Source organism: Corvus cornix, chromosome 1 (assembly GCF_000738735.6).
Source record: "Corvus cornix cornix isolate S_Up_H32 chromosome 1, ASM73873v5, whole genome shotgun sequence".
Classification (NCBI taxonomy): Eukaryota; Metazoa; Chordata; class Aves; order Passeriformes; family Corvidae; genus Corvus; species Corvus cornix.
The window spans coordinates 27326148-27350747 of record NC_046332.1 but is presented as its reverse complement, the minus strand read 5'-3'; the positions used below and the strand labels follow the sequence as shown (position 1 = coordinate 27350747).

Sequence of the window (24600 nt, the reverse complement as noted above, 5' to 3'; positions counted from 1 at the left end):
AACAACAACAACAACAACAACAACAACAAAACAACTTTTAGTTACAAAAACCAACAGCAAGTATGGCCATTCATATAAAGCCTCTGGGAGGAAAGCACCTATTGTGCCAGACCCTCTTTACAGGCAAGCTGAGAGGAAGGTGGGAGGCAGCATGCTTGACTCCTGCACCAAAGGGGAAACCAGGAGCCCTCTCCCTGGAAGAGTGATGAAGAGGAAAGGGACATGTGCACCCTCTAAGTCCGGGGCACAAGATAAGAAGGTGGCAGAGCAGGGAGGTTTTGCTGTCACCCCCAACAAACCTGGTGCTCTTGGCAGCTGGTTACTCCACCAGAATTAAGTACCAATTTGGCATACAAGGGGAGAAGAATTGCGTGAGCCTGGGGAATTCCTCATATTCACAGGATAAAGCCAAGATAAGGGAATGCAAACAAGGGGGTATGAAGAATAATTATGGTGAGGGAGTGACAAATCAGGAGGAATTTGGAGTGCAGATAGCAAAGGGTGCTAGAATCTGTTTCAGCAGCTCTTCATTGCTCTGATGAAAAAAAGCAGCTGCAAACTCAGTTCAAGTGTCCCATAAACCATAGGTGGTTTGCGTTCCCCAGATGGGAACACAATAGTCAGAGTGTAGCCATGAAAGTGCATATAAAAGGTAAAATAAAAAACAAAACAACTTTGAAAAACTTTGTCTAGGAATGTTATTAACTAATCACATGCGAGTGATCTTTTTAGAGATAATTATAACAACTCTGCATTTTATGTACTTCATTCTTTCTAGAAATACACTTGGCTGTGACATAACTACATTTTTTGAACAGAGTTTATTTTGGTACTTCATGGTACTCTTATTTTTTAGATTAACATAAAAATAATCAGTAAATTGTATACTGAACTGTACATTACCTGGATGTTAAATCATTACCAGTTCAACAGGTGTTAAGCCCCTGATCTCATTTTAGCAATTAGCATTTTTATGAACCACAAGGAAGAAAACAGGAAAAGTGCTGCTAATAAAGTTTGCAGATGATACACAGTTTGGTGGAATGATAAACTGCATTGAGCTAGTTATACACAGCTGGGTTGTTTGGTAGGAAGGGGAACTCATTCAAACAACAAGTCCGAACACACATAAATGGGGAAGGTCACACACCTGGAAACTAAAAACCTGTCACCCTTAAAAATCGTGGGACTGTGGAAAAAACTGACACTGAAATTGATAGCGATTAGATAAAAAAGTCTGAGCTCAGTTAGGTGCAGAAGCTAACCCTATTCTCAAATACATAAATGCTATTTATTGTTCTATCAATCTGTGCATCATCTGCAAACTTTCTCAGTAAAGCTGCTAATTTTTTTTTTTTTTTTTTTTTTAGCAAATGGCTGAGTAGAAGCAGATGAATGATAATGAGAATAGCAATAGTATTGCAGCACATTTTGGTGCTTAACCCTGACCAGAAGAGCCTGAAAAGCTGAAAAGATTAAGGAGTCACAACTGTAATTTAAAATGTGTAAAGCCTATTTTACAACAGTTTGGGGGGAATAAAGAAAAGCCTATGCTGTTTCTTTAAGAAACAAAAATAAAAACATTCTTTGATTATAAGGGGAGAAGATTTCTTAAAGTAAAACATGTCTTAGCTTAAAAGGCAATGCAGTTACACAATCTAAAACTGGAAAGCAAAACTAGACTAATTTATATTAGAAATAGAGTATACTTCATAGAAACTGGAACAGTTTATAAAAATAAATAATAGGGTTTACACCAATGTCTTTACCTAAGTGTCTGGTGCCTACTGACCTCCAATTTAAATGCAAATTAGGCGAGCAGATCTCTCTGTACCCTACTCTGACATCTTAAGGATCCTTATTCCAACAAACAGGATGAAGGATTCACATCTTTATTCTTTCTAGATTGTCTTATGAGTATCTTGGACAGACATGCAAGTCACAGACCAATGTTCACACTGTAATATATCCTCTAGAGAAAGTGAGAGAAATGTCATATTAATTGCCACTGTAAATAGCCACCTGTGAGTTCCCTTATTAAACTAAACAACCAGAGTTATAAAGCACAAGTTCAGACTGTGAATTCCTACCTATTCCTGCATTTTCCCAATCTGTTTGCTTACGACATTTTTCTAACAAGCAATTGCTTAACTTTGCCAAGCTTGTTTTGAAACTTTAAAGCTTTATGTTTTCTTCATTTTTTTTCTCTTCATTCTAGTATTCTTGAGTTTTTCATATGTTCACAAGTTTGGAAATATCACCATCAGTTGTGTATACACGAAGGAGATTTGGCAAATGAGGAAAATTATTACGAGACAGAAGACCATCCTCACTAATAATGTTGCCTGAAGTAAAACTGGTACTTGGAGATGTGCTTCCACTTTGGAAAGGAAGAATCACTGCTGCACACCAGCAAAAGCCTCCTCAGTGCCTGCGACAATTACAAATAAAGAACCAGCCCAGATGATGATTCTATCAAACTGTTTCCCAAATTTGTTACACTTTTGCAAACAACAGATCTCTGGGTTCAATGGGGTGAGGGAGTACATGAATCTAGTGCAACATCTTTTGGGTGATATTTGCACTGATGCATATTAGTATATTGTAATTTAAAAAGGAGGGCAGTTATGTAGGAGATAGGAAGGTCTCAGGGCAGCTGCTAAACCAATAAATTTCCTCTTTTCCAGGGCTAAATTCCTGCAAGGATACCAAAAAGTAAGAGAAAGTACTGTTTATCTGGCCCCTTAAGTGCTTCTTACATCTTTTCTCTCCTTTTCCACTCTTGTGTTATTTAAAAGAAGACAGATAAGGATGATACATGAGCATCAATTTTTTTTCTTTGTGAAGTCTGTTGACACTGTAGGTTGTTTTTTCCGTGGATTTCATTTGAGTTATACAGGGTAAGTATGTCCATTCACCACTTCTAATGACAGTCCCTATGAACACTTACCTGGACAGCAATATTTGCATATAAAATGCAGTTTCAGATACAAAAGACAGGAGTTATTAAAAGCATTGCTTATGTTACACCCACAAATTTGTTAAGCATTTTAAAGATACAGAATAAGAGAGCTCTCTGCTGGGAACAATGATCGAAGGTCTCCTCAGACATCCAGGCTGTATTACTCACCAGAAATAATTGCAGAATTGGGTTTTCTATTTACCATAGTAAAGCAACCTTGTCTATAAACTCCTTATTGCTGCAAACCAAAGGTGTGTGTCTGGGGAGGGCAAGCTTTTCCCCTTGATGTTCCAGGACATGGAAATACAATCCTTTTTCAGACACAGATGTTTGCAATAGAAAACTTTCACTCCACTCTCTTCTGTTTTTAATCTGCTCATGACAGGAAACACAGATTCAAAATGAATGTAAAGAACACTGTCACCGTAACTGATGATAATACAAAAGAACACGTAGGAAAGATTTCTTTTTCCCAAAATATTATAGGGAGAAAAGGGTTACAGATTTCAGAAGATTCTAGGTGTTTTTATTTCTCAGTGGCTACCAATACAGTGTTTTTCCATTAAATTCAGAGGATATGGCTCCCTGCAATGCTTTGATACTACCAAGAGTTTCAGCATACAAGAGACAGTACAACTCCTCTTCACGCTCTCTGCCATACCTTCAACACTTCTCAGTGACTACCCTGCTAAAGCTTCACTGAACAGACAGATGTATAAAAATGGCCAGAAGATTCTTCCTTAGCATGTTTCAAATACAAAATGAAACAGGTAAGAGTAATTGATTCACCCTCTTCAACCAGTCTTGCTGCTGACCTCTAGGCTCTCAAGAATTTTGAAGATGTGCTTTTTAAAACTATGCCAACCTACACATCTCAAGGGAAGTTCTTTATGTATGCCAGTGTGAAGGGGTTGACTGGGCTCTTTCCTGTGCTGTTTGGTTGCCTGTTCAAACTTCTTCTCTTACTCTGTCCTTCACACCACAACCTCCCCGGTCTCCCTTCTCTGCCTTCTCCAGTTTGCCTAAATCCCCTTTCCTTGCTCTTTCATTCAAGTAGTACCTTGCTAATGACAACTTTCACTTGAAAAACAACAATATTTGCATGTTGACTTCTGCAAATTCATTTACCACTCTGTGTGTCATGCACTTTTTGATCTGTGTTCACTTTTTTTTACCTGTGAGCTATTTGGAGCAGGGGCTGTCATCTGGCACGTGCTCGAGCAATGCACAGCACAAAGGCATCTCATTTTAGACAGCATGTGAGCAATGCTGCAGCAAACAATAAAAACAATTATAGTTATAATTACCCCTCCCACAAGCCACACTAAAATACATAATCAGACACTCAGAAACTGAGAAATTACAGCATCAACCCTGTGATGTGATTTAATTAATTTCTCTTTCTTCCTCTGTATAAATATGATACTCTCTCTAGCTATATCATAGTATACTATTTTTTCTGCAAAGAAGGTCTTGCTTCATTGAGTGTTGTTGATTTTTTTAAATACTTTTTTTACCCAAAATGGTGTCCAAATCTTTCTTACCATAAGATTTCCTGTCATAATCCCTTCATTGAGTAGAAACTTACTAATTTCCTTTTATATTTTTCTTTGTTATTTTTATCAGAGGATGTGAATGGTTCAAGAATATTAGTGAAATTATTTTGACAATGCTGACTTGAATAGCTGTTACTCTATCTTAAAGATGGGAGATAAAGCACAAATAGATTAAGCATAAAACATAAATCTCACATAAATCTTTAATCTATCTGTTAAATTAACAGACATAGGTTCTAATATTTTTGGCTGTTTCATGTTTTTAGCATATAGTATATTGGAAGCACAGTAACAAAAAAAATAGCTTTTAACTAGGAGTGCACAGAATTTCTAGTAATTTTTCAGGTGAGGAACAAAAAATACTTTAGTACACATGATTTTTCACAGTGGCAAGGAATCAAACCAGGTTTTCAAAATTTATTTTGAAATTTTGGTTTTTTGAACAATTCTTCCATTTTACACTCTGCTGCCAAAACCCAAACAACTTCTAATTTCTGTGTTAGGTAAGACAAAGAAGCTGTGCATAAAAACTCTCTACACATCACTAACTGACTCCCAGAACTCTGTTCACATCGTAGAATGTTATGTGCTCCTATGTAAAGCACTGTCTCCTGAAGGCTTCATGAAAATAAAAGTTTTGTGGGCTGTAGCCCAGCTAGAGAGGTCTTCCTAACTGGAAAAAAAGAATCACTGCTTCTGTTCTGCTTCTAGAACTTCCTGCATCTTCACTAATTAACTGAGCATGCACCTAGTCTTAAATAATTTTACAGCTATTATCTGTAGTTTTTTCCCTGATTTTGCAGTATCCCTCTTCAAGCATAGAAACCCAAAGAGGATTTAGTATTTTCCGACTGGTACCCCAGTACTAAAAAATTGACCATTTGAGCTACTGGACAGCATTAGCAAACAGATTTGCTTGTCCAACACAAACTCTAGATCTTTTGCAGAACACCATGTCCCATGGGACACAGGCTGATTTGAAAGACTTGGTCTAAAACTCTTGTTTCTAAATCAACAGTCAGTTTGGTGGCATAAAAACCAGAAAATTGCACTAGTGATATTTTGACTGAGTTCTGGTTCACCAAATTTTCCTAGTTTGGGCTCTGTAGCAAATTCCTCACATCTCAACAGTCTTTAATGGATTCATAATGTCCACTGAGTAATAAGGGTAGGGGGAAAGTGCCTAAGAATAATACATGAGAAAGGTCAGAGGAGCTTTGGCAGCAGCGGGAGATTTCAGAGGACAATAAATATTAGCAGTGAATCCTTCTCCTCTCCTAACTTGGCTGTTTCTCAGGATGCAAGCCATCTCATCTTCTCTGGGATTCTCAAGGCAACCTCTTCCTCATCTCACCTGCCTTACACATTCACACCACTCTCCCTCTCTGCCTGCACCAAGAATATCCCATGCTTATTCTTCTGCCCCTGCTAGATTTGTGTCACAGCAGTGGGCTCTTCTTGTGTTAAAGAGCTCTTGTACATATTGCATTGATTTTTTTTTTTTTAAATTCAGCTTAAATTTGGGTTAAATAAAGACTTAAAATAGCACAGGCTCGATTCTGGTTAATGAAAAAGAATCCAACTTTAATTCAACTTTTTACTTCAGTTTCAATTTGATTTTAAAACACGCTTTGCTTCAATATATTCCTATTATCCATATGATCATGATGTTCTTAGTGTTATTTACAAGTCTGTCAATATCTGTGTCAATGGCACATTTCAACATATATTATTCACTATCTATTTCCAGATTATCAGCAGCAGTATTGAGCAGGGAAAAGCACAAGTCACCATAAACCTCTACTGTAACAAATACTTTTGAAGACCTGTCATCTAATCAGCTCTTAGTCATTTCATGTATGTTTATTAGAATACTCTGTGATACAAAGTCAAAGGTATTACAAAAGTCTAAAAAGTATCAACTTTTACTGTTCCATTTGTTAACTCAAATTCTAATAACCTTGAAAATGAGCACTAATGCTTTTTAAGGAGTATTAACATCTTCATTATTTAGTTTTTTATTGCTGAATTCTACATAGCTTTTTTCTTCATCATTTTGCCTCAAACCAATGTTTGACTTACTGATTTATAACCACATAATAATATTTATATTTATTAGATGCTGAAAGCTTTCTCCCTGGTAAACATACTGGAAAAGATTTTTGTTTTAAGTTATTTGCAACTGAAAAATTGCCTTAACATTTTCTTATCACATTAATTTCAATTTTCTTCACAACTTTTTGAAGATAACCTTATATTCCATTTATCTCCAGCATCCCCCTCTTCATGGCATTAGTTTAAGACAGCTCTACCTGCTCCATTTAGTCTCCAAAAGAGAACAGTTCTAGCTGGGAGACAGCGGGTGGGGCAGCTGCCCATCCCGCCCACCATCAGGAGGTATTGACTGATGCTCCACTCCAATCACATCTTCAGTCTCACGTTAGAGGAGCAGCTCTTGTCCAATTATTTTTTTGGTCTTAGAACAGGAAAATGTCAAAAAATATTCAATTTTTCAGCTTCTTCCCTGATGTTTCCTACATCGAGCTTCATGTCATTTTTGCCTAGTTATGTTCTCAAAAATGGCTGACACATTTTTGCTGAAACAGTGAATAAAGAGGAACATCACACGTAGAAGTTTTCAGCTCAAATTATGAAAAATATTTATAGTGCTGATGCAAGTGATGAAAAAAATTACACGTACAGTTTCTGGGTTCAAGTTAAAGTTCTTAAAAAATCAAAGTCCATTTCTTACAATTTGTATTACAGCAGTGCAGGGAAAGTAAATGAAGATTATGCTTTTATGTACTAAGCACTCATCATACATGGTTTTAAAATATAAAAATTGTAACTAACCAATGCATCAAAGTGAAAATAAATAAACAGTTATGTAAATTTACAGTGGGTTTAAATTTTAGAATTAGGAACATTCCATAATAATATCCTGGAAATAATCACCAGTACAATGTGCAGTGCCACTGGTAACAGACCTACAAGTGCACCTTTTTTCCCGATGACTGGTTTGTTTTCCCAGAGCCTGCAGCAGCAGATTCCCACAGTCACTATCCCAGATGTTTGCAGATGAGCTGTGGTTCACATCACCTGAACACTGGTAACAAGCACTTTGTGGCTTCCCAGCCTGGGGATTGAACTGGGTAGAAATAAACTGGGGAGAAACAGGCACCTTTAGCAGAGGAGCTGACAGGAAGGATTGATGTACAACTTCTTCAGGAGCACGTAAGACCTCATTAGTAACTTCGGTGTTTCTTGCTTTGGTTCTGTTACCTGGTGCAATGGAAGAGACATGGGCACAAAGACCCAATTTGAGGACACGCTGTGTCTGAGGTGCTGGACAGCGAGAGCTGCTTCTGCCTCGGCTTTCGGGCAGAGCAGGAACAGATTGAGGGCAGAGAGCAGCTTTTGGGGGCGCTCAGTGGGGGCTGATTTTAGTTAGTCTGACAGGACGGGCAGAGGCACGCATCTTCCAGCAGCAGCCAGGCTGCGGATCTCTCCGTGGAAAAGCTGCCGTGGGCACGGCCAGGCGGCCGGAAGGATGCGGGGATTGAGGAAGCCTCCGAGGGGACGCGCTGCTGAGAACCTCGCAGGTGAGGCAGGAGCCATGAAAAAGAGGAAGCGATTCCCTCCATCCCCAGAAAGGCCCGTGCCGACGCCAGCACCGCCCCTTCCCGGTACCCGCACCCTCCCAGCGCCGGCACCGCGCCTGCGCCCTCCGGGCTGCGGGACATGCGTGGACCCTGCCCGGCTCCTGCCCAGGTTCCCTCCCCCCCGCTTCTTCCTTCCCGCCTTTGCCATGGCGACACCGAGTGGCCTGATCCGGGCCCTGCACCGCGGGACCCTCGGCCAGGTAACAGGCCTGGGGCATCTCCCCCGTCGCTTCCCGGTGTGGCCGGTTTGGGACAAGCCCCGCGCTCGGGCCGGGCCGGCCCAGCCGCCATCCGCCCCGTGCCGCGGGCCGGCTCCGCGCATGCGGGGGGCGTGGGGCGGGGCCGGGCCGGCGCCCGCCGCCCCTCGGGGAGCCGCGCTCCCCGCCGGTCGCTGCCGCCTCACGGAGCGTTCCTCCCGCTTGCCGGCTGGTTCTCGCTGGCTCCGCTCAGCCGCAGGGGCTTCGACTCCGCGGGGCGCTCGGGGAGCGGGAGAGAAGGAGGCCTGAGCCGGCGAGTGCCGGCGACTTGGTTGTCGTTCGAGCGCTGAGGTAGCGCTGGGCGTTGTGCGAGATTTCAGCGGTGGTCTTTTCTTCTTCCCTTTCGACTTTAAATGCACCTACTGGCTACAAACTCCTGTCTTCTCCAGCAGGAAAGAAAAAAACCAAACCGCATAGGTGTCTGAATGGACGTATGTCAGCCCCTTCCCTTGGTACTTACACGACCTCAGTGGGGTGTAGTAGTGTCTAAATTTCTTTAACACGTTTGGGATTTTTATTGTAACCATCAGGACCTTTCCCCCCTCTCACTCCCCCCCATTCTATTAGAAAATTGAAATAAAAGAACATCTGATTGCATTGATTGTATTTTTGGAAGATAACCCTAAGCAATCAGCCAAGTCAGGTAGGTATATATTCAGTGACCTTGTGTTTGTAGGCAGCCTCCTTCGTAAAGTTTTATGTCTATGAATAGCTTCCTTAGAAATCTTTATGTAGCTTGTAGCCTTGTTTTTAAAATGAGTGGAAGAATTTGATGACAATAATATTAATGTTGCATCACTTTAGAGAATGTTTCCCCTAGTTGGACAATTGGCTTTTTCATTAAAATCTTGCTCTTCACACGTCATCCAAATCCTGAATAGTATGGTATGTTTCAATAAAGGAACACATTATTCAGAATGAGTACCAGGGTAGATATGTCTCATGTTCCTTGTGAGAAGAAATAAATAGGGTAAGAAGAAGATCAAAGATGCCTTTCAGTTTCTCGATGTAATCTGTATTGTCTATGAATTTGCAGCAAGTGAATTCTGTTACCCTCGGCCATGGAGCTGATATTCTGAGCACGTCAAGCTATAGCACACACTAGTGCACAAAAAGTTGGTGTATATAGTGGTGAATCTGGGTAAACTATGCATTGCAGGACTATTTCAGAACTAGGATTTTTAAATGAAGTTTGAGAAATCAAGGCATGTTTCGTTACATTCTAAAACAGCTAATACCACGCAGATAACCTTGATTCTGCCCTTTCTATTGAGGAGGTAGAGTGAAAGCAAAAGAGGAAGAACCTGTTATTCCATGTGAAACTTTGGTAACTGATATTTTACTTAGTAACTGCGTTCTTCATACTACTTCGTTAGTGTGAGGCAGAAGTAAGGATTCTGCTTGTATTTTTTGTTTCAGAATTCATTTATGTATAAGATTGCGTTGAACTGTAACAATATAGAAGAGCTAAGGAATCTCAATATGGCATACTCGATAAACTTGTTGGGTGTTTCCTTGTCTTGAGGTGCGTTGATTTAATTTCACTTACATGTTCTTAAATCTTCCTAGGTTTCTAACACTTAAAATTTGAACAGTTGCACTGTCCCAGTAATATGTTGCCAAAGCAGGTCTTGCAAAGATACCTCAAACCACTCATTATTTTTAGAACTCAAAAGTTCCTTGAAAAATATTGAAAGGATTTGAATATGCATATTTCCTCATGCACATGGTGACTCTTTGGCTCTGTTCAGTATCACAGCAGATGCCCTCCCTTGCTTTCATTCCTCTAGCAAAGAAATCTGATTTATCTTGCATAATAAAGAAATCTACTCTGAGTGAACATGGCTCATGTTGTATATTAATATTTACTCTGATGTGCATTTCATTGCCACATCTGAGTCAGCTGTCAGGTCAAGATTACGTACCAGGTGCTTTATCACCTGGCTGCTGTTGCCATGATGTCTTTAGGTGTGATAGGTCTGAGAATGTGCTTCCTTCTTGTTATTCTTTAAATGTTTTCATTTAAAAGAAAAGAAGCACAAAGTTGGTGTTGGTTCACAGATTCACGGAATATTCTGAGTTGGAAGGGACCCGCAAGGATCATCCAGTCCAACTCTTAAGTAAAACCCCATATGGGGATTGAACCCACAACCCTCGTGTTAATAGCACCGTGCTCTGACCAACTTTGTATAGCTTCAGATCACCCACCCTCAACTAACAGTAGTAATTTGCATTGTTGCTCTGGTTTTAAATTTGTGAGTCCTGTAGGTTGTGGGATTTTATCACTTTTCTCTCTCACTTTAAGTGCCCTCTTACGTCTATCTGGAAAGAATTGCACTGGAATTGAAGAGGTACTTACGGTGCATCTTCAAAAGAATTGAGGGGAAAAAACAGCTCCTTTATTTATGCTGTTCATGTTGCCAGGCTGGACTCGGGAGTGGTTCAACTACTTGGTAGACAGCTTGGAACAGATCATGTATTTGCTGCCTGCTGATGAGGAGTATTCAAATTCCAAGCTGGAAAAGTGTTTGCCTTGAAGCTTGAGCAGTGTGTCTACTGGCACCCTCATAGTTTTGATGTTTAAGCATTTGATAATGTGGTCGTAGTCACTAGAAGACGTAATTTATGTGGTTCCAGCTTTGTTTCGCTGTAGTGCACAGTTCATCGCTATGCTGGATTTACCATGCTGTGGAGAATTTGCTCTGTACTTTTTGTTGTACATATTTCTAGCACACAGCTAAAATTTGTAGGCATAATATATGCGGTTAAGCAGAAAGTAATGTTTTGTTGGAGAGATTAATTATGTTTGGGGTATCTTGACTTTTAAAAGCTTATTTCCCAAATTCTTCAGTGGTCCCTAAGCTAGGGTTATAGAAAGTCATTTCATCAAGTCTGTTTCTTTGATGAGACACTCTTAAAAATGGCAACTACAGGTACTCCAGGGAATTACTGATAAAATTATGAGAAATCCAACTGTGGCATAACCTGTCAGTAGGAAAATTTAATCTAAGGTGAGTCAGTCGGTTGTTGGTGTACGTCCTGATAAAACATGGATTAGGTTTAGTCCTGGCTGCAGAGATGAAGTAGAGGAATGGCAAGGTCTTGCTTTTGATAGTAGGGTCTCATGCATCACTAAGTGACTTTCCAGACACTCAGCTGGAAGTATACCTTTAGATGTTATTTGCTTTCAAGAAGGAGTCTTTGGCATCATTTTTCTTTTCTAGTATTAAAGTAGTTATCTAGTAACAAAGTAGTTATTGCAGTTACTGTAAGAATACTCCAATACCTGTATTGCTTTTCTTCCTGAGAATATCTTTTAAAGAAAAGAAGAACTTCTCATTTTGCTGCCTTTTCTCCTACCCTAGTCTTTCCTCTTTGGTAGGAAAGCCTTCCCTGGCCTTCACACAGGATCTGTTACTGGCTGTATTGTTGTTGCTAACCTGTGCATTTTGATGTCCTGCAACCTTCATCTCTTGTCAACTTTCACAGGAGTGATGCATCAGAAAGTGGATTCTCTTTTAGCTTTATGTGGTACAGAACTGCGTCTTCCAGCCACAAGGGTTGATATTTTTTAAGACAAAATCCTTCCCTCTTTGGTGCTAGAATTTAGTCTTCTTTTTTTCTTTTCTGGCACTCAAAGTTGGATTTGCTGTAATGAAACTCAAGACACTGACTCCAGCACACACTCTCCAGGTCATACAAAGAGGAAATTGGTTTGAGTTTCACCATTCCAAGGATGTTTCTTCTACCTTTTGGTGAGTGTTGCACAGAAAATATCTCTGGTGAATGTTTAGTCAGGACCACTGCAAGTACAGAATCTTCAAATCCAAGCAATCTTAGTCAATATACTGGTAATCTTAGCAGTTTATTTAGGAATGTATCTGTTTCTTCACCTGTGTCAGTGTCTTTAAAAAAATACCACAATATAGATCCCTGAATGTAGTTTCTCTGATTTGCTTTACAGTTCATGAACAAAGGTGCTGCTAAAATCAAGAGGCATTTACTACATTTTCCCCTGCTGGAGCAGGCTGATGAGTCTCAAGGCTAGTAAAACTAATCTGGCATGCTTTGCTCTTTACAAATCCTCATTTGCTGTTGTTTTCCTCTAGTTATCTTCTAGGGAATTGCAAAAGATGGGTTTTGTTCACTGAGTATTGATGCTAAGCAGACTACCTCTCAGACTGCTCCTCTTCTCCGGGATTTTTGAAGATGGGAATGCCATTTTTCCTTTTTTGGTCTTGTGATGCTTTGCTGGGCCTCTGTGACTGTGCTGAACCTTGGTGACTGTGGCCAGTATTGTCAGTGCTTTAAGAGGAGATCTTCAGATTGTTTGGGTCTGATGAAATTTGATTTACTTTTTTTGAGGAAGTATTGTTCCTTCTGTATTCAGGGCACCTGATCCCTCCATTGTTACTGTGATAGTCATGTTAATGACTGGTCATGTTTCATATTTTTTAACAAAGATGGCTCTGAAAAAGGCAGTTAGATAAAAATTGAAGGGTTGTTTTGGAGAAGACCATTAAAATGCTTTTTCCCAGACTGCAAATTAAATCTTCAACATTTTTAGGTATAGTTACCATATGGACTCCAGAGAAAGGAAGTTACTGAAATTACCAGACCCTAATCCTTAAGGATTTCAAAGATTGTAGTTAAAACTACAGTGGGAGAGAGAGCTCAATTTTTAGTATTATTCAGATGTGTTATAAATGAAATGCAAACAGTTTAAAAGCATCCATGTTCCCATCTTGAATTTGTTGCTGTCACATAGGGGTCACTTTGTTAACCACTAATGAAATGAGTCCCCAGGTGCATGTAACAAGCTGCACACGTACCCAGGTTACTGCAGCAGGTCAACTTCAGAATGCCTGTCCAGACAGTTGTGTGCTGAAATTGATGGATGAACAGGCAGATTTTTAAGTGCTTGCCCTGGATTTATGATTGTGACAGTCCCTTGTGTTGCATCTCTTTCTTCTACAGAGCATGAAGGTTGGAAGTAGCAGCTAAGTGCTTTTGACTGAGGAAAAAAGGCTGGAAATGCAAATACCTGTTCCCTGATGTTTTCTGGTGTCCAGTATGGGCTGGTTCAATATATTGTAATATACAGGACCTTTATGAAAGATCTAAGTGATTTGGGAAATTCTTTCCAATTAAGGTAGCCTCTATGTGGATTCATATGTAGAAATTGGTGTCTTTTTATTTTTTTTAATTTTTCCTATTTTCCTGATTTTAATATTGTTTGCCATTTTTACTGGGCACAGATACTAAAAAGTTACTTAGTTACCCAGATCCTTATGAAATCAACTGGATTTAGCAACATATTCCAGCCTTTGGATTAAACCTCTAGTGTCTTCTATTCAGATTGGAATGGAGGTTTTTCCTCATCAGTCGCTTGTTTTTATTCTAATCACTAAATAGCTAAATAAATAAGTAAACAATAACTAAATACGTTTAATCCTCTAGGGAAACTGGTTTATCTTTCAGATAAAGCAGTGGAATAGTTCTTAATGCAAGAATGAAATCATTAGCTTTTGTATCATCTCCAGAGCTGAAGGCAAGTTACTATACAGGGAGAATATACATTTCTTGGGTTTTCACTGGATTTGAGAGAGTTCAGGTTTCCACTCAGATTTATCAGACTTTCAGTTGTAGAGAGACTTCTTGCAATCTGTCTTGCTTAATGCCTTGTCTCTAGTGGATTTTGACCACTGTTGTAGCTGCACAGAGAGAGCCCCCATTGTAGACAGAAATGAAGGATCTTTGAGGCATGAACGGGTCCTATTCATTTCCATAATGGAGTTCTAACAATAAAATCTGGCAAACATAGATTGTTTTAGCAGGAAACAGCCCTTTATTCTGGCATCTTGGCAGGGCTTGGGTAGAGTCCCACCATTCTTTTCCCCCTCTGGCCCTTGCTTCCAGTGTCTTGACTAAGCCTGTTTTTTCTCTTGAGGGACTTCTGTTTTTATTAACATATTTTGTACAGTGAGTTTAATGAAAGATGCTACTCTGGCCATCGTGGATGCTGAAGTTTTGTGTAAATTTCTCCAGTGCATGTGCTGAACAAGCATTGTGAGGCAGTCTGTAGCAGATCACCTCTGTCTCTAGACAGGAGACTGGAGTCCTGTTTTAATGCTGTTCCATTGGCAGATAGAATTTCCACTTACTAATACAGCAAGTGCTATTCTTGACACTCAACAATTACTTTTTCCATGACACAAGTTGTGGTTTATGCTGCGACTCTAGGGTTAGATGAACAAACATTTTGTGGAATTGACTCAAATTGCAGTAGGATCAGAAGTTGAAGTGAAGAAAAACCCCAAGCATTAAGTCAGTTAAGCCACCTTAGATCATACATTTTTTGAGTTGTGCAGTGAATTGAAATTGTTTTCGTTTTGATTATTTGAGCCCTTGACTAACAGTATCATTCTTGGAGTCCCTAACTCAGACAAATCACAAAGCAGATTTTATGATTTTCTGCTGTATCAGGCAGATCTATATATCCACTGGAGAGGATTAAATATATATTTGCCCCTGGAGATAGATATCCACATTGAGAGTGCCCTGAATTTCTCACTGCATGGGAGAGGAAATAGATACATATTTGTATATATGTATACACACACAAATAGACAATGAAATATATGTACTTACTTTCTCATTTCCCTCATTCTTGTGCTGAAATGTGATGATTGCTACCAGAAATTAAATGTCTGCTTTTACTTTTAGCTTCAAGTTCTTTGAATTATGCTAGGGCCTGCGTCTGCTCCTTGGAGCTGGCCAAAGCAATAGAGTGGTGAAGTTGATCCAGTTGCTTCAGTGATGTCTGCACAATAACTGAATGAAGAATAAGGGTTGTGTGAAGTTTAAAAATTGGGGTTTCCTCAGTTTTCATGGTGTTTCACGTAGCTCGTGTTATAAACTACTGCAAGGATGTTATCTTTGTAACAGGCAGATAAAACCCTGCTGTGCTTCATTTGTATTTAGATGACACTTTGATAACTGTTCAGACTAGGAATTTCTTTCTGTTTAGACTACCTGTATTGTTTATGGATAAGTGGTTTGGAGCCTTACACTACAGATTAGAAGGTGAATTAAATGCTTCTTATTGATATGTCAAAATGTGGTAAGCCACCACTTACATAGGTGGGTGTCAATATTTACATTCCTGTGCAGAAGGATCTTAGAGTTGGATAGTGCTAAATTTCCATTTTTGAAGCTCAGAGCTTCTGTAAGATTCTTCCAATTCCCAGAAGTATTCAGAAGCTGAAATGAGATGAAATTGTATACATTCTGCCATTCTGACAGATGGAGCATGTGTTGTTCTGATCATCGTTGTTGTTTCTGATCACATACACTCAGTGACAATCAAATATTGTATATTGGTCTATAGTGTTGTCCTGAGTCTGGCTGACCTGTTAATCTCATTTGAAGGTTGTTGGACAGCATTAAAAAAGAAAATGAATTGCAGATATCTTCACAACTTCCTAGTCTCACCATCGTCTTTTTCCTTTTGCCAGGTGCATAGTTCTGACTTTGAAATCTGTACATGATACTGTACCTTGGGAAAGATATAGCAGCATTTCCTCGTTAATAAGAGATTCCACGCTTCCTGATGATTTCACCACAGGTTCACATAGCAACTATTTTTGTCATTTGCTTTCACACTTGTGGATGTTCCAATATCCCTGTCCTTTGGCAGTGAGATTGCTAAATGGCCTGTTTTGTCTTTATCCAACAGTCGGGAGCAGTTCTTTTCAGGGATTCTGCCTTAATCCTACGTCTCATGGGCATTCACTTCTCTGCTTACCAGCATTGCTTTTTATACAAAAAACAGCAAAGAAATATGGGGAGGTACAAACTTTTGACAACAGAACCACGTTATACTGTCCTTCCTAAATATAATCTTTTTATAGCCACATCAAAGTTTCTTTCAAAGGTGGTCTTTGACTTCTTCTTGAATTGGGTTATCCATTTGCAAATATTTTTCTTGAAATAACATACTTGCCAAGATGTGGAAAGACTTTACTTAATAGGCATCCATAGGGTGCTTTCCGTTTGCATGGAAGAACAAAACAGTTTCAAACATTTCAAAGCCTCTTTGTTGCTTATGTAAAGGGAATGAGGGGTCCAGCCCTCTGAATTCCTGACCAAATCTCATTTTGCATCTCTGCTGGCAACAAATTAGCCCATGTAAGTTGTGCAGTCAAGTTCACATTCTGCTCTTCATGTACTTCCACTGGAGTGTTTTGTTGGGTGTTTTTTTAACCCTATCTACATTTTAGATATTTGCAAAGTTAAAGCAATGTCAGCATTCTGACTCCTGTTCGTCAAGCATTAAGCCAGGTCACAGCAGCTAGAGGTGCTGTCACTCCCTCCAGAGGGACATTTTCACAGTTGACCATGCAACATTGTAAGTCTCCAGTATTCAGAATACTTGCCAGTACCCAAAGAAAATGGAGTATTACACATCCCTGGGATACCAACAGTAAAAACCCTCGGGCTTTTTTTACACTGATACATTCCGCAGGGTACACCCAAACTGAGAGCTGGTAATTTGCCTGGCTTCCTGTGGGCCAGTTTGAATAATACAGGTAAGTCAGCAAGAAACATCTCCTCTTTAGGACAAGCAAAGCAGTGAATGTCACACACGAACTAGGGAACTTTCATTTGATGTTGCTGGACCCAGGGGGTCCAGTAAGCAAGTCACAGTTTGCTGTTACCATTCTCATCTCACTTGGCTGCATCCTCTTGACCTGAGCACAAATGAACACTTGTGTTTGTCCCCCTCATCCATTGCTCATCTCTTGTTTGTTCTTTCTGTGGAAACAGCCCAGCCTGGTGATTTCAGGACCAGCCTGCACTGATAACAACAGTTTAAATGCAGTCTGTGAGATTATCTAGCTCCAGAAAAAGTTCTTTAAATTCCCTAGAAGTCCCAGATACAAGTGTGATTATTGTGTCTAAAATATTTAAATTCCAGCATAGACAAGGAGGACCAGCTGTAGCATTTTCTTTGTGCATGTGTGCATCATTATGGAATTTACCAATATTTCCACATTCTAAGGCCTCTCAACATCCATCAGGTGGTTTTAAAACTTTCCTATTCACCTGAGATGAATTTCATGCTGTGACCACAAGGTGAAAGTTTTTGAACAGCTGTGTTAATTTTGGCCCCATGTGAAATGAAGCCAACTTTTCCTTGCTACAGGAAATTGCCAAATAAAATAATGGAGAGGAAATGAACTACTCTTTGAGTTTCTAGGACAATATTCTGAAGAAACATGGTAATTACAAACAAAAAATATTTTTTAAAAAACATCTCTCTAGATGTAAGTCGATATTCTTTGTTTATGTCCCATAGGGCAATCTTAGTAGCAAGCTGACTCCTCACTTGAAGAAAATATATAAAAAAATACAATAAAATCTCTTTCAGCTAGAGGTCAGAGAAAGAGCAAGAGCAATCAGATGTTTTAAGAGATTTGGAAACTACTGTGATCAAAAGCATAAAACTTCTCTAATTTCTCTGTGAGGGAAGTATTTAGTTTTGAGGGCATTCTTTAGCCTTCTGGTTTGTTTTGCTTCAAGGTTGTGAAGGTTTTGATACTTAGAATAGTGTAATATATTAAAATCACAGAACCTTTCATATATCAAATAATCTATATTTATAATTTAGAAATATATTACATTTTTCACTGCATTTTGACAGTTCCACATGTATCTTGTAGCAAAATAAGTTTTAATTCTTCACTTGCTGCTATCACATTTATTCTGTTGAGCAATGTACATTTTTAAATGTGGGCATGTACCAGTTGACAAATGTTTAAATGTTAACTTGTATTTCCCATCTTTCAACAACATTTTATTGACTTGTATTTCCCATCTTTCAACATTTTTAGAATGGTTTTTCAAAGCTTGTCAGTGTTTAGCTGCTATCAGTGAAAAGGCCTCAATTCTTACATTTTTGTTGAATTTTCAAATGCCATGAGATCTAATCTATCTGAATAGAATTCTGATTCCTTTTCCATCCTCTTTGGTCATCTCACTTTGGCTTTAATCCTGCCTATGTCAAAATATGGGCTCAGAGGACTGGAACAGACCCTCTTTGAGGTGATCTGGTGTTTCCCCTGGCCCAAAATAAAAATTGAGTGCCCTTACATCTTTATCAACACATTTTATTTATTTATTTATTTTAATAAAGTACCTCTGTAAGCAGTCTTCTGAAATGCTTTCTGTTTCTTACTCTTGGAAGCTTTTCTTTACATCTGATCTGAATCTTTCTTACTTCACCTTAAGCTCATTGTTTAAGAGCTTTTACTTTCACAGTCTTCCTTCCACTGGACTAAAAGCATTTCTGGCTTTCGTGCAGTCTTTTTTTTCAGGTCACTCATTGGATTTGGTTGAACTTCTATGGCCTCTTTCTACCACTGTTTTGAAATACAGGACCTAAACTGTCCAAGCTCTCCAGCTTGAGGGCATCCTCATCCTGAGTAAGATGAGCAAATTGTTTTCTGTCTCCTGGATTTTCATCCTATTCATATAGTCCCGTGCAATTTTTGGTATAGTTTACAAATGTGGTAGTTTTGCAACTGCATGGTATTGATTCATGCTCACCTTCTGAAATATTACAAACCCCAGACCCTGTTCTGTAGCTGTTGCCTGGACAGCTGTTCTCCTTCCTGTGTTTGTGTGGCTGAGTAGACTTTCCTGTATAAATTTGTGTACTTTTGCCTGATAAATAGCATTCTGGTTTTTCAGACCATTTCTTTGCTTTGTCAAGATTATTTTGAGCCCTTATCATCCTTTGTTTTGTCTGCAGATTTAATTAATACTCTATTTCATCATCCACATTACGAATGGAGATACAAAAATATCAAATAATACTGGACCCAGGACAAAACCCTGCAAAACTGTATTTGATATATCTTTTCCCAACCGCTGTAAGCCATCAGTAAGTGCTGTTTTCAGGATTTTTTTCTCTCTCCAGTTTCACCCCCAGCATATAATATTGTGTTTGAGGTGTTATTTCTCTAGCTTGTCGGAAACTGAGATAGCATTGGAACCTAATGAATATCAGGATATAACCTTTAGTACTGCTTCTCCATTCTAGCATCTCTTGTGCTATGGGAGGCTATCAGAGTTCTTGAGATGCACTAGTTCTTGAGAAATACTGCTGTCTGCTGTTATTTCTGTAATTTCTTCAAAGTTCATTATTTGTTCCCGTATTTTTCCAGGAATTGAAGTTGAGCTGACTGATACAGAGTAACTCTGAGGTCCCAGAGTGGAGCACGAGGTTGGCTGTGAGCTCCCTGGCTCAGTGCTTCCATGCCAGTGTGCTTTGTGCTAGTCCATGGGGCTGCAGCTGGGTCAGAAGGAAGCCAGACCTGATGGGTGCTTTGTGGAGCTGTTTCCAGGAGGCACCTGTGCCTAAAAACTTTGGTTGTTGCTGGTTCAGCCACATTGTTCAATGAACAGTAAGCTAGTTTTTATATGGATTTGTGTCTTAGGGGTTTTCTCCACAGTGTAACAAAGGTTGTCTTGCTTCTCCCTCTCCTTTTCCCTGGTGCCACCTCTTCCAAGCAATGCCTGTGGTACTGGAACTGTGAAGTTTTCAGCTTTTGAGCATTGAGTGCATCATCTGATGGATTTGGATGCAGAATGTACCAATCTGACCTTACCTTCCTTCCTTGCCTGTCTGGCTGGAAGGTTCCTGCTGATAGTTCACCAGGTTTAGCTGCTGCTGCAGCTTCATGTCAGTGAGGCACTAATTTGGTTTGTCTTTTAGCACCTTCCTTCCACTGCAGTTTTTAAAATATATTGTTATTAATTCCTTTAGCCTTTCACCTGCCCTGGGTGAAACGGACTGATACAACCTGCAGCTAATGTCTATGGTTCGATAGTTTGACTGGAGAAACTTTATTGCCCCAGCTTTAAAAAGGCAAGTAAATGGTTTGAGAATCTTTAACCAGGGTTAAGGCTGCATCGGGCAGCATTTGAGGCCATGAATTGCAGTTCTGTGCACACCTTTGAAACCCAGGTGGTGCAGAAGTAGTGCATGTTTCAGTGTGCATTGGACCTGCTCTGTAGCTGGGTTATGGCTCCGCTTTGAACAGGAGTTCTAACATGCTGATGTGATGTGCTGTCCTTCAAATTGATGTGGAGAACTGTAAGGAGCACAGCACAAAAAATAACGACTATTAGGCTGTGTGCTTGCTAAGGAAGACACTGTGGTTTAGGGTAAGACTGGTGACCTCTGTTGGCTCCGTGCAGACCCAGTGCTTGGTTCCTTCACCAGCTGTGCACAGATGTTACCACAGGTTCGTGTCCTAGGCCTCTGCAGAGAACTGGAGCCAGCTCTTCTGAGCCAGGAGGCTGCTGGCTGTCTCCAAGTCCCTAACCAGAGGTTGTATCTCCTGTTCCACTCGACACGGGAGGGAAGGGTCCACGGTTCCCTCAGGTCCAGAGGTACCTTGTGGTGTGTGGTGGCAGGAACTGTGGCAAGCTGCTGTAGATAATCCCCGTGTCTGTCAGTGCAGCTGTCATTAGCAGCCCGAGTGGCACGTGGGGCTCATAAAGCAAATGAGAGAATCCATTTGCGGGATGCAGTGAGCCACATGAAAGGAGCCATTTGCTGAGTCATCTGTAACAAGGCAGCATGAGAGGGCAGCCTAACCCAGCCGCAGTCACACTGAGTTCTTTTGCTAGCCCTAGAGGGCAGAGTTAAATTTATAGGGTGGGGTTAGTATGTGCTGTAAATGTTCCTCCTTTAAATGTGTTTCTCATTTGAAATATAAATATTAAAGTCCTACTGAAGCTTAAATATGAGTGCATTTGACATTCAAGAAAGGGGTACTAGGCAGTGCTGTTTAAATCTTAATTTAGTTCAGTTTCTGGGCAATGGGTTAATCTTTTCTCCGAAGCTATTTATCTGAAAACTTGCTCTGGTATAAATATGTTTCTTTCTAATTTAATGTTAGATCTTTAGTCTCTCATTTTAAGAATTAAGCGTGTTGAAATAGCATTTGTACCAGATGTATTTGACATATTGAATTATCAGATCAAAATAAACATGTTCAAAATTTTCCACAGCAAGTTTGCAGAGAAGTAATTGCATTAAAAACAATAAATGAAGCAAAGTAAGTAGTACATACACTGCTCCTAAGTTTCCCTTTTCCTTAATTTTTTTTCTTTCTCTAACATTAATACTTAAATTGTCCCAATTAGGCTTTAAAATTTATGCTTTAGCTAGTAAAATCTGACTTGTCTGGCTTTCCTTCATTTTGCTGCTTAATAACTGTCTCAAGACAGGTTTTTCTAAGCCAGTGTTAACAGACAAGCATATTATTTTAGCAACCAGAGCTTTGAAGTTGCCAAGTATTAATAAGGGAAATAGAAAAATTGTAGACAGATGCAAAAGATGCAGTAGTTGGTGACTTTTGTCAGCCAAAGAATTTCTTTTGTCTCTGAGGTTGGAGCAAGTTTTTGGTTGTGTTGTTTTGGTTTTATTTTTCTTCTCTTTTTGATCCCTGTTGAGAAGGTCTTCATGTTCAAAATTTCAAATTTTCCAATTTTTGTGTTTTATGCATGTCTGTGTTTGCTTATGCTGCTCTTTCTTCCCTTTGACTTCCACATTTTCTTTTCCTCTGGCAAATTTGAACTTTCTTCAGCTTGGGACAGCTGGGGCAAAATGAATCCCCACGAATAAAATTATAACAAGAGCAAAGTCTGTGAATGATCCTTTGCTGTTTCCTGAGTCGTTCCAGTCTCATTAATCAGCGCTGGTGCTGTGGAGGCTTGTGGTGTGTTATGTCGCCAGCACAGCAGCTTCTCCGTCCCTTTCCCCCACCCCCTGCGTGCCTACACAGTGGGGAAAACTAGAGAGGGAAGCCATCAATCTTCCCTGTCCTACATGTCAGCAGTGATTCTCCTGTCGGCTTCCTGCTCTCTCTGTCGTGCCCACCACCTGTGTTTAGAATCAGCTCTGGTGCCGTGGCTCTCACTTGGCTCTTCACCTGTTCTGCCCCAACTGAATGGCTGTTAAAATAAAGCAGAGCAGCTAAATGCTATAGCATGTGAATTGTAAGCACCGCTGTGGCTTGGGGGGTGATTTCTGTTGCAGCTGCTCTTGTAATACTGTCATAATTTTCTGTAACATTGTGGGGTTTGGGTCTAAAATCTCTTGCTTTTGTTTCAGCCAGGCGAGCTTGTGAGTCGGGGGGGGGGGGGTTTTTTATTATTTAGAAATTAAAATATTTGTAAGATGTATTACAGATGGAGGCATAAGCCTATCTCCTGTCTGCTCGGTCGCTGGGATAGAGTCATGAACAAAGTCCAAAGAAACTAGTTAGTCCAAAGCTTTGTCCTTACCTTCAGTCACTCCAAGGGTATAATTAGCAAAAGCCTCCTTGATTTTGAAAATGTATCTGTCTCCCCCATGACTGGGTAGATTGAGAAGCTGACAGGCACTGCCTCTGTACTTCTAGGGCAGGGTTAATGTGATCATTTTATGGTTTGTTGTGTTAAACAATAGGTCTTAACTGAACTCTAACCAGCCACACTTATATGTATACTCTTATGTAATTTTATAACATGCCTATGCCAAAATAAAAAGAGAAAACAATCCTGAGAATTGTTTGTCTACTGGCAGCTTTCTCTTACCTCCTTGAACGGGTACTACATTTCTCTGGTTTTAAAACCCAAAACAGATTCAAGCATAGGCATAAGGTTTCCTTATAATTGGAGCTTGTCTGCTGTCATTTCAAGTGTGTGATGGCAATATTCATGTGGAGTTGTAAAGAAGAGAGATTCTGAAGACTTAAGTCTTGTGAATGCTTTCACTTGATTTTATTTCTGTAACTCTTTGTAAAGGAGGAACTGTTTTATGACCGATTTTACTATATATATGAGAAGCAGTTTTCTCTTGACTGTACCAGGCAAATACATGTATTCAGCAGGTAAGTTCTTGTGTTCAGCATTCACAGAATTCATAAAGCTAAACATCCAGATAATCAAGGATGTAACCAGGATACCAAGAATTGTCTGTAACACGGGATGCTTGGATCTGCACGGATCTTTTCCTTTATCAGCTATGGTGTGTCTTCCAGTTCTGGCACATCTATCTCATGAAGGGGAATGATTGTGTTTTTGACTGCTGAATTGAGGCCTTGACAGTAGTAGCTCTCCTTCCTACCAATATGGCATACAGAGAAAAGCTCTGCTTTGGTCCAAGAGAGCAGCATTGAATTTTTGGAAGCTGTCATCTTTCCTCTTCTGCATTGAAAATGGATATGGCCGCGCTGCAGGATGGCGGGACCAGACCAGCCATCCTAGTCTGGGATAAGAATATAATACTTATTCCTGATTGAGAGCATTTAGATGCTGATACTTTTTCAGTATAAGGAGTGGCAGTTGTTTATCTCATCATGAAAGGGAGGTTAGGTAAGAGAGCACCTGAACCTTAATGGGTTTGGGGCCAAGCTTCATTTGGTAATGCAGCTGAGAAATGCACTGTGGTGGTTAGAATTGCCGTGCAGTGGTCTTGTAGAGAGAAAACAAATAGTCAATGCTAAGTCATCTGTCAGCTACTGCTCTCTTAACAGGAGTGAGGATGCAGCACCACTGGTGTAGGTGCACACACCACACAGAGTTAAACATACGAGCAGCAGGCTCACACTGTGCTTACTACAGATGTCTGAATGAGTGAGTGCCTGTGGGCTGGAGCTGCATGTCTTGTGGCTTTCACTCTGCTCCACTGGGAAGTCTTCACTCCTTTTGTTTTTATCCTTTTCCAACTCCAGTACTTTGGTGCATACAGCTCCCATCCCCTGACCTAACAGCTCCATTGAAGTGCATTCCAGCCCCATGATTTCATGGTACCAGGCAGAAGTCCCCTGCCACGCTGCTATGCTGCCCGCTGCTTCTCACAGAGTGAACAAACAGGGAACATAAACTCTCTCCAAAGGAGCAATGTTCTCTGTATATTTTTAGTGCAAGAAATCCAAGATTCATTTGAGGGTGTTTTGTGTGGGCTTTTTTTAATATAGACTTCTGCTAACACAATGGAATATTTCATGCGGCCCTATTTGCTGTAACTTCTCGTACTTTATGTTGTTAAATGGAATCAAAGGAGTTAAAGATGAAAGACTTCTAGTCAACTGGTCCCTCAG

At 40.0% G+C, this 24600-nt stretch overlaps 1 protein-coding gene across 3 annotated transcripts in view; it reads left to right on the top strand.

Moving 5' to 3' along the window:
* Positions 1–8226: 8226 nt before the first annotated feature.
* The window catches only part of WARS2 (tryptophanyl tRNA synthetase 2, mitochondrial), a 46788-nt gene continuing 30414 nt past the window's right edge, over positions 8227–24600 (top strand). Inside the window, exon 1 of one of the 3 annotated variants that reach the window (XM_039559846.1) lies at positions 8227–8380. In XM_039559846.1, coding sequence (XP_039415780.1) covers positions 8327–8380 — 54 coding nt within the window. In that variant the 5' untranslated portion in view covers positions 8227–8326. Of the gene's footprint in view, positions 8381–8576; positions 9081–24600 lie in introns of those variants that run through there. The other 2 variants (XM_039559852.1, XM_010396076.4) reach the window with 2 other exon arrangements.